Below are 12,750 nucleotides of genomic sequence, written 5' to 3' on the forward strand. Positions count from 1 at the left end.
AACTTAACAACAACAAAAACAGAGTCATTAAAATAAAGAGAAGGCTTATGTCTCGTCTTCGTCATTATTTGCAAAATGCTCCTCCAAGTGCTGGCTGAAAACAGCCCTACTTCTGATCCCAAACGTGTAGATGTTTCCAAGGCCACACTAGGCCAGACCTCAGCTTTAGTTCCCATGTTGGACTCCCACACCTGCTGCTCACAGCTGCTTGTTGAGCTAGTCAAAACACAAAGTGCGTTCCAGCTCTGTAACCCGCCACACAAACAGCAGCTTTCTTCATACTGTTTTTCTGCTTGTTGGCGGTCATCGGGATTCTTTTTGGCCATTAGAGTTACTCAGCGAGGTTCAGTGGGCTTTCTCTTTGACCCATTAGTCAGCTTGAGGTTTTCCAGCGTAAAGCCCTGAGTCAGTGAAGTACAAAGCGTGTAGCCGCTGTTGTTGAAAAGATTGGGTTCCTCTCTGGTGACATCATCACCAGAGCTGGCAGTGTGGGTTGGTCTAATGAGGGCACGTGCTGATGAGTAGCTATCCACTTAAAAATCCGTCTGACAAACAAGTGGCAGGGAGAGAGAGAGAGAGGCCGCTGATACGAATCACAGTGTGGCCAATTGTGTCCAGGGCCCCATGAAATTCTCATCCTACTGTTTTTCAGCTCAACTCTCTAAGAAGCCATTCATGGTGCCGGCAAGTACATCAGCATGTACTCGACCGACAAACTGCACAGTGCTGCATTTTCCATCCCACTCAGAGTGGTCACTCTGCAGGGACTGATATATTTGATTTGTAATGGCTTGCTCTGCTTGGACTCCAGACATGTTTTAAAGAGAGTAGAAAAACATCTTTAAACTTATTCCCCCGCCCTGTCCAAGAGATAACCATGACCAAGTGGGGAAAACTGTTTCAAAAAGTAATATGTTGGACTGAAAGGGACATAAACAAAAAAAAATGTACCTTCTTCCTCCTCTGAATTCTGTTTTCGCTTCTTTCTGGACTTTGAATTCTTCTTAAGCTTTAGTTCCTGTTGTTCCAGTATGAATTGGGTCACTACGAAACACACACAATAGCAAAGGTCAAATAAATATCAGTTAGATAAAAACAGAGCCAGTAGTAAGATCACACCTCATCATACTACACTTGATCATTTGGACAAAACAGAAATATAATCCGAATGGGAAATAGAAGGGCAAGGAGGAACACATGAGAACTATTAAAAAAAAAACAGGAACTACTTTAATCAGACAACACAGGGAGGTACAGAAGAAAGAAAGGTGACCCACCCTGCTGCTCAGTCTGAGACTCACATTTCTTGTCGCTGGTTGGCTCCGTGTGTCTCTGTATGTAGCCTTCCAGGTAACAGCGGAACTTTGGGGAGGGGGCAAAGAAGGCCAAGCTGACGGCCATCAGCTCCCAGCCTGCTGCCAAACTTCTGGGGCTGGAGTTGCCTGTGGTTTGCCTCACCAACTGCACGTACAGTTCGTCCCGCAGCCCCGGCATGTCCCAGCACTTGGTAATGATAAGCAGGGCGCAGTGACGGCGGTCGAGACGTGAGGGCCTGTCTCCCATGTAAGCTTGGACGAGCTTGAACATCTCGCAGGCCTCCTTCCTGACAGCGCGATTGCTGGTGATGAGCATGGGCTTTTTGATGGACCCGCGGTTCCAAGACAGCATGTTGGCGATGGAGACCCGGCGCCGGAAGAGTCCCTGTGTGTGCATGTTGAGATGCTTGCTGGCCCAGTCCTCCATGCCAATGTCAGGAGGTGGGGGCTGCCGCAGGGTGGCGTAGGAGAGTTGGTAGGCAGACCCTCCTACTCTTCCACCCGCACCATCACCTCCTTCTGCGTTGTCGTGGTTGGTGGGGCGGTGGGGGCCCAGGGAAGCAGTCCGTCCATCCACCATGCCTTTCTTTCTGCTCTCCAACTGAGCCTGCAGCTCTAGGGTGCTGGCCTGCAGGGAGGACACGGGGTGGACATGGGACAGAGGAAGTAAAGGAGAGAGGATGTGAGGCAAGAGTGCAGCAAATATGCAAACTGTGTGCATGCAGCTGCAGCCTTTGAGAGGCAGGCTGCTTTCTGCCTACTATGCTCGGCTCTGCAGTGCTGGGACTCGAGGGGGACTGTTGCAGGACTGGCACATTTATTCCCTAATGCCAGCAAAGAACTGAAACAGGAAGAAATCTCCACAAATCCTTATGAACCCTGTCCTGAACAGTAGGTGAGCACGTAGTGGCACCAAAAAACAAACAAAAAAATAATCTTTTTTTAACACTAACCGAGTTACATCTATGCTCTGCACAAGACTTCCCTGTGATCCCTGAGGTTGAGTTCGTGGCCATGTAAATGTGAAAGGAGCACCTTGGCTCTCTTAATACAGGAATCCAGTAACCGACGCATATCCCCCAAACAGCCAAGAACAACACAAACCCTGAGCCAAAATCAAAGCTCAGATTTACTAATGGGACCTAAAAAGCATTGACATGTCTTTAACGAGACCCTGCGGTACTATGGAAGTGATGAGTGCCAGACAAGCTGGGTTTCAGATTTTTGTTTCTCAGTCAAATAAAGCAGGTCTGTGATTTGGCTTTAAAAGGAATCCACTACAGCTTTAAAATAGTACTAGATGAAATGAACAAATTGAATGCTTGATGAAGTAGAGAATACATTTTACTATGTAAAAGACTCATTTTAGTAAATTAAACTGTTTAGTTAACAGACGGATCAGTACAAGGAACAGTGGGAACAGAAAAGGATTGTTTCTGTAAAAATTGTTCCAGTGCATTCTTTGAAAAGAAAAGAACTCTAGCACTACATTTTCTAGAGTAGAGTTTTTGTAATTACACATAACCAGCTATAATCTATGAGTGACATAACAGCAGGTCTGAAGAACATTCCAGGACAGACTTAGGGGGCCTTGGCTGTTGTCAAGCAGACTATAGCTACAGTGGTACCAATAAGCCGTGGTACCAGTCCGCCTCGTAACTCCTTGCCAAACATGGGCCATATGGGCCACAGTGGCTCTCCTTCCTGACCAAGGGAAGCCATGTCCTGAATCTTTCTGGCCTGGCATGGGCCCCAGATGCCCAAGCACAGAGCTGGCATGTGAGTATACAGTACCTGCAGGGCAGGGCAGATGGACGGTGGTAAGAGGATGACAGCTATTGCTGGGATTGTGGCCATTATTGTCAGTGGTGCTCAGCCTGCTCACTGTCAAATGTCCTGGGGACATTTAGGCACTCAAGACTGGAATGTAAGAGGCATTACTCACAAAATCCTCTAATTTCTTCTCAAAGAAACGGATTAGGCCTATTGTTTTCATCCCAGACGCAACCGCTGCATCAAACATTAATCACTGTGGGTTGCAGAGGCGAACTTAAACGGCTTTATATAGAGATTTTAACATTTACGGATGCATGAGGTGTGTGCCTGTTGATTAGAAGAAGCAGACCTTGGAACTGGCTGCTATGCTACTTACATTAGTCCAAATAGAGGTCAGAAATTTGTTTTTCCATTTTCACAGCAATTTTTTATGGATACCTTTTAATAAGCCATAAGACCTCATAATAAAAAAAAATACCAAATTATGTTTAAAAAAAAAATATAACTGGACCTAATAGTAAAGAAGAATATTACTGCAAAATATTGTCTGTCACTCACAGCTCTCACAGAACATACAAACTTGATGATATAAAAGCAGCAGCTAAATATTCATTTGACAGTGAAACTGATTTATTTTTCCTCCTAAGATATTGATTCTCGACAAATATCAGTAACCAGCGCTCAAACTGAACAAAGCTGAATCCAAGCACACCTGCTGAGGAAAACAGACCACACAAAAACAGTTGATCTCTTAATCAAACAGGAAAGTATCAAAACACTGGATAAGAGCCCTTATCTTACAATCGTAAGTAGTTGTTTGTAACAAAATAAACTTTTTGCTGTTTGCGTCACTCATTCACCAACCCACCCACAGACCCACAAATACACACAGAAACATAAGGGGGTTACCTGGGAGGGTGGTCCTGGGGTCTCTGGTGACGACAGGCTGGCCTGGCTATTGACACTCAACTCCAAGGTATCCACCTTTTCATAAGTTCTTTTCTGCCTCCCTGGCATTTCCAGAGGAGTCAGGGCTGGGTTGTCACAGGTACTTGCCCCTTTCATTGTCCGGGGGCCTCCAGTGAGGTCCTCTCGAGATGCGCACCTTCCTGCCGACCCCCGTCCCCCTCCTCCTCCGTACCACCTAAGTGAGTCTGCGGGGGAGCGTGTCCGAGCTACAACAACCCTCTCCCCCATCTCTGGATCCAGCCCTGCTCTCACCTCTCTCATTGTGTTGGAGCGACTTACCACCTCCCTCATTTCGGCCATCAACCTCTCATTGAGGGCGCACAGCTCCCCACTGCTGCCTACTGACCCTGGCCTACCTCCTGCACCACCACCGGCTCCCACCCTTCTCCTGCTCTTTCGCCTGAGACTCGGGGAGGGGCCAGTGGAGTAACCAGAGTCTTGATAGTTTGCTGTGGCCTGCGGGGTCGAGGAGGGGAAGTCCTGAGAGGCCTGGCTGCTCTGCCTGCTGTGCCGAGCCTCCATGGCGCGCTGCACAGTGGCCTCCAGGACCCGCCAGCTTTGTTTCTTGTCCAGTGAACTTGGGCCTGGCGTTCCTGGTTCCCTGTCCCTTAACTGACCTCGACCCTGCTGTAAAGAGTGAGTGTGGGGATGTGGATACGGTTGAGGCTGCGTCAATACAGGGTCTTGCCTGGAGGTAGGTGAAGGGGAACGCGTGGGCACAGGAGAGCTGGATAGAAGCCCCTGTTTGGGGTCCACGTTGACCATGTGCTTGATACACTCCAGGCCAGCTGGGCTGTAGTCGGAAGCAGAAGGATTTCTCTTGTGTCTGGACCCTGGATGAGATGAAGCAGGTTGCTGGAGGAGTCTGGGTTTCTGGAGACTATGGGTAGGTGTCAAACGAGACAGAAGTTGTCCATTGTACAAGTGTGCCCCCTCCACCTCCATGTCTGTGGGGGGTTCATCATATATAGGGCACTCCGAAACTGGCTCATCATAGATTGGAGCAGTGCAGCCATAATGGGGAGAGACGGGGCGTGGTGTGCTCGTCTGTGACCTGTGAAGGAGTGGACTGGGATGGCTACTGTCTGACGTCACCAAACAAAAGCTGCCGTTGCTGGCTTTTCTCAGGTGATGGGCCTGACGTGTGTCACCTGTCATTTTGCCGGAAGGGGCTGTTTTATATCCCTGTGCAGAGCTGAACTGTCCCCCTTGGGCCTTGTTGCAGGAGGTGTGGAGGGTGAAGGTATTGGCTTTATTTTGCTGGAGGTTTTGCTGGATTGCTGGGTTGGGCTGGGTGCGGCTCATGCTGTTCACCTTCACCAACATGGCTGCCTTAGAACCAGGTGCTGGCTGCCATCTTTGAGAAGTATCCCTGAAAAGGGGAAAACATGCACACAATGAGATCAGACAAATAATCAAGTCTAAATATAAACCCAAACATCAAGAGGCAGTAAAAATCATGTAATCATATGTATGCAGTCATACAGCCACTGGCTAGGTTTCCTCTACTCTGAAATATTCACTGCTGACAGGGCTGGGGAAAAAAAATCTGCAGCAATCCACACATTCTTCTCCAAACATTTCACTGACCTCCAAATACTTAACTCCATTTTTAGTCTGGCAGTCATAATAGCCATGCCAAAGCATGAGACAATAACTTTAGTGTGTGTTGTAGCTAAAGAGGCTAAAAATAATGACTCTCTGAACATATTTCACTGAAACACATCCATTCCTCCTCACGCTTGTCTCAGATGTCTGGAGAACATAGTAAGTTCAGTTATGTGTAATATTTGATATTTTTAAGGATTGAAAAACATTTGAAACACTAGAAAAGCAACTGTGACCATGGGAAAAGAGGTTGATCTGAGAAAAGTCAGGATTGCAGCAGTGGGCAGATGATATATTGACTCGGGTTCAAAGTGCAACTTACTTGAAGTTGAACTTGGCTGAGAGGCCAGGCTAACTTATAAACCAATGACCCACTGCTAATCCCAGCAATGTAAAACAATCTGCCATCAATCTGGTCACACTGTTCTGGTCTGCTGCTGCCTCATAATCTTCCACAGTAATCAGGACTTTTCATTCCACAGCTGATCAGAAACTTGCCCTCTTAAACCAGTGAGCGTCTAAAGCCGGCACTGTTGCACATACATGCATGCTTGGACACAGACGGTGCCTGGTCCGAGGAAGTCATGTGTAGCAACACTAAACAAACAAGCTCAGAGTATCTTCTTGCTTAATCAATGTTCAAAGAGGTAAATAAGTTTAAAGGTAGGCAAAGAACACTTACCCTCCTTTCCTTTAATCACTACTTAAGATTCAGCGGGGTAATTGATTACATCAAAGCTAATCGCCTTATGTCCCGGTAAATCCAACACAAACGCAGATCAGTGGAGAGACAAAACCAATGTTCAATGGCTTCCCTTTTCCAAGTGTACTGGGACTCAGAAGAAAGTCTGGCTGTAACGGCAGGAAGAGGACGCAGAGGGAGGAGAGAAAGAGGCAGAGGGACCCCCCCCTCTCCACCCCACAACTCTGGAACAATACTTAAACGATTCCCCTGAGGTCCTCCAGCCAACGGCAAACTTCCTTTAGTTCTCCTAGCTACAGCTCAGTCCTCTCTCTCTTTAGACCCTGTGCCACCCTCCTCTATAGTGTGAGTCACACCATCTCAGCCTTTTGAATATAAACTTGTTTTCATCTTTGACCAGTCCCACAGACTCACCATGCGTGCAGAGCCTGTAAACAGCTGGGACTCAGCCACCTGGCCCCAGTGTCTGCCCCCCACGACCCAAGCACTGACGGAGGGAACGCCACAAGATCTCTGCATTCCCAAAAACAATCGAGACCCTTTACAGCCTAAATAAAAGACTCACAGACAGACACGTGTGAAGACGAGCTCTGATGGATGAGAATCACCCCACACCACCCAGTGGTGACAAGGTGACAGCTGTAAACATGTGAAACCCCTGTGTGTGCTCTTTGAAACAGTCCGTGTTTTCTCACTCTGGGGGAGGTGACACAAAAATGATTGCCACCTCAGTACGTGACACACAGGTGACGGTTTAGCACTGGTATGCTGTAGCAACACCTCTCACACATGAAACAGAGCTTTTATCACAACTGGTCTTCGTATATACACCAGTCTAAAACATTAATCTGTCTTCTGTATTCCTTCTGGGAGAGTCACAAACTTAATGAGGATTGACTCTGACATAGTAGTGACCACTACTTCCTGCCTGAGGAGGTTTGGAGAGAGGGTTTCTCCATATACAATACAAACAGGAAATGCCTAATGCAATGTTCACATGCTGTGCCAAGGCCGGAAGAGGGCTTATAAAGACTTTCTAATACGTCTGACTTTATAGATGGAAACCAAATAATCTTTAGACCTAAGCAGCCCTGTACACTTTTCTTTATCTTCATGGTCAAAAGCCAACTTTATGTCAAATAAAATATTACCCTTTACTCCTGTATCCACACATTCAATAAAACACAACAACCTCTGATTAATTCAGCAGCATCCTTTCCCTTGTGGATTAAAACAACTGCCGACAGTTTGTAGAAGTGAACAACTGTCAAGATAAAAATAATAACAACAAAAATAAAAGCGAAACCTATCAGTTCTCTTGGCTAAGCTCTTCTTTCTTTTTTATTTGCCTGCTATTGTTCCACCCAGGCTCAGAAAAGGTGTAGTACATGCATCGTGTGCTGCCCTGGCGCATTATGTTAGATGCCAACAGGGTTCGGTGCGACAACCATCAAGTTCGTGCGGAGGCTCAAACTCCAATAGAAAAGCTGTACAGTGCTTTCCATCTCTGTTTAAAACCCTTAATCTCATTACACAACTCCAGCATTTGCATATCAAAACAGCTCTAGTGAGCTAAAGTATGAATATGACATCTGAACCAAATGAAAGACAAACACAGTAAAATTGTGAGAAACTACAACAGCAACAACTGGCTCAAATGGGAAGACTTTTGCTGGTGATGGCTGAGGGTTGAACAGACCAAGAGAGAATAGTGTGAGCATGTGTAAATGAGAAGGGGTGGGGATTAGTCGTGGGAGAGTGCAGCAAGGGAATGAGCGGGAAGGCTAGAATTCCTCAGGGCTCATTTAGGGGCCTTTGTGGCATTGTGGGGGAGCCTAACACAATGCATGGCTGTGCCATCGTCAGGGAAACGCCTCTGTCAACGACAGCCATTGAGATCAAGAAAGGGGAAGACAACGACCCATCTTCCACCTCTAGTCATTCGGGCTCTTACGTAACACTAAACAGGCCTGGACCTCATTTGAACAACAATCAAAGTTGTTTAAAAAGGGTGTGTTGCCTGCTGGTAGCCTGCTGGTCAGGTGTTTACTGAACATTAGCTGCAGGAGGGGATTATGCACAGCAATTTATCACAGTTGTTAGAAAGACATTATAATCATCATTGGGAGTGTAAGAGCTCTCTAGATTTATTAGAATCTACCAGTGTTTGCAAACAGGGAATTTCCATTTCAGCTACGTCATGGGCACAAAAGATAGCTGCATGCGACGCATGTTAACACATGAATAGCATACTGAATGCATTTGAAAGCCTTTCCATCAGTTAGCATGTGAGACTTACAAGAAGACAGAGATATGTAAAATAACACAAGGTTATTTTATTCTGCCTTTGTGAAAACAACTGCATAATCTGACCTGGGAAACAAATCAGCAAATTTGAATGAGTGTAAGCAGCTCTTTTGCCTCCCCCATATACACAGTCCAAGACACCCCTGTCACGTTTCTGAATACTAACATTTGTCCCTGTGATCTTCTGTGCTGCTACGGGAACACGGCTGTCAGGAGATCCATTTCTCTTTTCTTTTAAACATAGACTAACAGTTGTTGGAAAAGCCATCAGCTGAGTCATTTTGCCGGATATGGATTTGGAAGTTCTTATATTCCTCCTGAGAATAGTGGGGGTCTGAAAAGCACGGGTTATTATTAACATTGGCTGGACAGGAAGAGGAAATGAGGTCGCACAGGCCAAGCTTCTGCTACACAAACACCTCGGAGCACAGACCAATGGGATCACTGCGATCTGCGTGGAGGAAGGAAACTAAAAAGACAAAGATTCGCAGAGGACAATGCTGTATCCACTACGTCAGGGTTCAAAGCTCATTCTACGTCCCGCTTGTGAATAGCCCATCATATAAAAAAATAATTAAATTAACACACATGAAGAGCAAAGCTTTAAGCATTTCACTTCCTACAAGATACCTTGAGAGAGCCCAGTTGTCCTGAAACAGCTGAAGTGACGCACGTCCCTACTATGAACCAAGACGCCTACCAGCTGTGTCCGTCTGTGGCTCTCGAAGCCTGAACTAATGGGGAGTGCCGGGATAGGTCAAAGGACAACCACTAGATTCGTTCTGAGGGGAAAGTGTAAGGCCAAACCCAAGTAAATTCCAGAGAGACTCGCCCCAGGAATTTGAAAGTATATCTGCGACTCCTTTTCTGAGGAGTCAAATTATAGCACAGCGTGTATGACATTATTAAAACAGCTGCCTGTTCACACATCTAAACACACACACAGACCCTTTCATAGTCAGTCTCTAACAGTAAAAGATCAGAGTGATAAAATAAAGTACTATAGTGGAAACTCTTTAAGCAAAAAATCCAACAACCCATCTTTGATATTTCAAGTCATCTGAGAATCTGAGATAGTCAGAATTATGCCTCAAGCAGCTCACATGTGCTGCCTTGAGTTCTTTATGAAAACAGTCAAAATATACCATCACAGAACCCGAGAGGAAAGTTAACATTAAAAGGAAGGCTTCAATGATATCTCAAACAGAGCAAGAGAGACTTTTGTCTGTGTCAGCGAGACACACAAGACTAGCTCTGTGATTTAGTTCAAGAAAGCCATAAATGTATGGAAAACACAGAAGGAAACCGTAAGAGAACGAGCGTAGAATAAAACTAAACAAGCACCCTGTCGATGCTAACCAGACCAAAGTACAGGATTACAAGTTCAACCTTTTTCCCCACAGTATTACTTTTATGTAGATGTGGGGAAAAAAGAGAGAAAAACCTTTATTGTTACAGGCAGACTTACAACACCATCTGCAAAAATCTTTTAAAAAAAAGAGCTTACCACACCACGAGTGTAGAGATGAAACAAGTCTGTCCAGTATGTATGTTGTGGCTACATCCTCACAGTGGCAGGAGATGAAAAGCATAAGGAGCTTCTGCTCTGGCAGTCAACAGGCACACAATGTGTGACTCATTAAAAAAACTTTAAAACGTTATCGACCCTATAAGACGTCTCCTCATTTCCTAAATAAACCCACTGGTGATTTCTCCCACATGATTCACTGCCAGTGAGTCACAACTATATGAGGGGAAGCCGGTTGTGCTTTTAGCCTTTTTATGCTTTTGCTTTTGAGTGTGTGGTTAATTTTGAAAAAATCCCTTTCAACAAATTCCCAACACAAAGTGAAAGAGAAATTTAAAGAAAACGTTTCCAGTTCTGTTTTTCACTTCTCATCAGTTCATGGGGAATATTTTTAAAAGTTGGTCCCCTGGCTTCCTGAAAATAAATCAGACTACAAGAAACCCAACATCCCTTTAAGTAAAGTCAGTGCACACTCGTAAAAGCAGCTGTGCCGACTCCTCTTTGATGTGTAGAAGCTTTGGTATAAGCTTGAACATAACTGCGTACACTCTGGTACTCAGATAGAAAATGGCATTTTTCTGCATCTTCACAAATCCAAAGCAAGGAAAGGCGACTTTTAAGTGTCTAATGTCAACGTGACATGCTTTGACTGAATTGCTGGTGCACCGCTATATCATTACAGGGCTAAATGAGAGGGCACATTCAAGTTATTGGGCGTTCTTCTCTAGTCAGCATGCCTACACTTCCAGCTCAGAGAAAGCGTTCAGTTGACTGAGGGGATAGCGGGGTTTTAAGAGAAAGCCTTTGTTCCTATTAGTGGTCTATTATACACCCCAGGGTGGCACGAGAGGCAAAAGAGTGCTGCGACCCTGATGTGAACCACCTCGGTTCATTTCTGGGTTGTCTGGCTGTCACGTGTCCTCTGCAGACTTATAACATCTTCCCAGCCTCAGCAGGTCTCCTCCATGGAGGGAGCCCACACACATACACTCAGGTCACACACACTTTCTAGAGTCAAATCTCCCACACATGTTACCTGGTTAATGACAGCACAGACCTGCACATGCATTAAACAGCTAAGTGAAATTCAAGACAGATGTTTTAAGCCATCTGGTATATGACACCTTTGTCTGCTGCATCATGAAAAGAGATCAGTTAGTCACGCCTTCCTGGCCATAACTGAAAGTAGTTGGCATGTTTATCTCTGAAGAGCTCGGTACTTCCCAGATGAGCTCTAGACTAAAACACTTTTAAAAAAAATTCCCATGACATGTGATAAGACTCGGCCAATGAGTAACAAATTGGGCACGCAGGTAGTTAGTTCATGTGCTTTCACTTCCTATGATCACAAACTAAGAAAAATACAGATATGAGCCACACAGTAAGAGGAAACTGTATCTATCAGGCTGGAATAATATTATAGTACAGGGTGTGTTGTTTGAAAACTTTGGAAACTATTTTGAACAGATTTATTAATAGCTTGAAACAAAAGCCCACCAGCAGTGGAAAAACTGGAACAGACCCATCTCTGCAATGTATAGCATTGTTTTCAAAGGTCAGAAGTGAATAAAAACCCTCTGAAAAAGAAGAAAACTATGATGCAAAAACAGACCTAACGCAATGAACGCAATGTCTTAGGAAAGTGACAAGTTGTGACAGGTAGGAGAATGGCAAGAAAGGGAGAAAAAAAAAAGATGGGTGTTAGATAAACTAGCTAAGCTCAAACTTTGGGTTGCTCGTTTATGGTGAAAAACAATATTCAGATTTGTTCAATATGTGCGCCAACATTTAAAACAATTACCAATCCCTTTCAGAGGTTCATACATTTAATGAGCTTAAAAACATTACTTTTAAGAGCTTATTTCCTCAAACTTGAAAGAAAATTCATATGAAAATAAATGGAAAAAAGTTAAGAGACCAGCAGAGGAGATCTGTGATTGTGGACAGAAGCCACATTGTGAAAATAAATGTGGTACAATAATCACTTTATCTCAATTATCTTGTTTTCAAAATACTTGAAATCCAGGATAAAATTTCATGACATGACTCCAACCCAACTCAAACCACTGTGCCTCCCCCAACTCTTCTTCTCACACATTTCTTCCTGTCATTATTAATAAAGTGCACCGCTAATTGAAGACAAGCATCTCTCAGAGTTTGTTTTTATCCATTTTGAGTTGTCACATTCTACCCTCTTTGTGTCTTTTGTCGTGGTTTCTCATTACCTGCTAAGAGACACAGGCTGGTGAGCACGTGATGGGCCATATGGCTAAGTAGGGTATCAATCCCCAGTGAGCTAAAGACTCCTGATCCTAACTCGGCTGAACACAGCTGGCCAGTGTTTTAAGAAAGACAGAAAGGGTTCTGGGAAAGGTTGAATCACTGGGGCAGAGTGGGACCCTGTGAGGAGTTTTAACACTGCCCACACACAAAAAACAACGGGGCCGCCAGCACTGCCGTTCAGCAGCAACGCTTAACTAATTAGTTTCCCCACCAGCTTTAATTACTCTTAAAGGGTCAAAGGAGCAAACTCCTGAAGGCAA

General features: G+C 44.9%; 1 protein-coding gene across 4 annotated transcripts in view; it reads right to left on the minus strand.

Annotated features, from left to right (window-relative positions):
• Positions 1 to 12,750, minus strand: part of arhgap46a (Rho GTPase activating protein 46a) — a 30,107-nt gene that overhangs the window by 5,161 nt on the left and 12,196 nt on the right. For 2 of the 4 annotated variants that reach the window (XM_085405817.1, XM_085405819.1), the window contains exons 3-5: positions 4,002 to 5,433; positions 1,278 to 1,944; positions 952 to 1,044 (exon numbers count right to left, since the gene is read on the minus strand). In XM_085405817.1, coding sequence (XP_085261943.1) covers positions 952 to 1,044; positions 1,278 to 1,944; positions 4,002 to 5,433 — 2,192 coding nt within the window. Of the gene's footprint in view, positions 1 to 951; positions 1,045 to 1,277; positions 1,945 to 4,001; positions 5,434 to 6,351; positions 6,563 to 12,750 lie in introns of those variants that run through there. The other 2 variants (XM_085405820.1, XM_085405818.1) reach the window with 2 other exon arrangements.

The sequence above is a fragment of the Rhamphochromis longiceps genome, linkage group LG5, assembly GCF_057381845.1.
Source record: "Rhamphochromis longiceps isolate RC_006_pf linkage group LG5, R_longiceps_female_GT1.1, whole genome shotgun sequence".
Lineage (NCBI taxonomy): Eukaryota > Metazoa > Chordata > Actinopteri > Cichliformes > Cichlidae > Rhamphochromis > Rhamphochromis longiceps.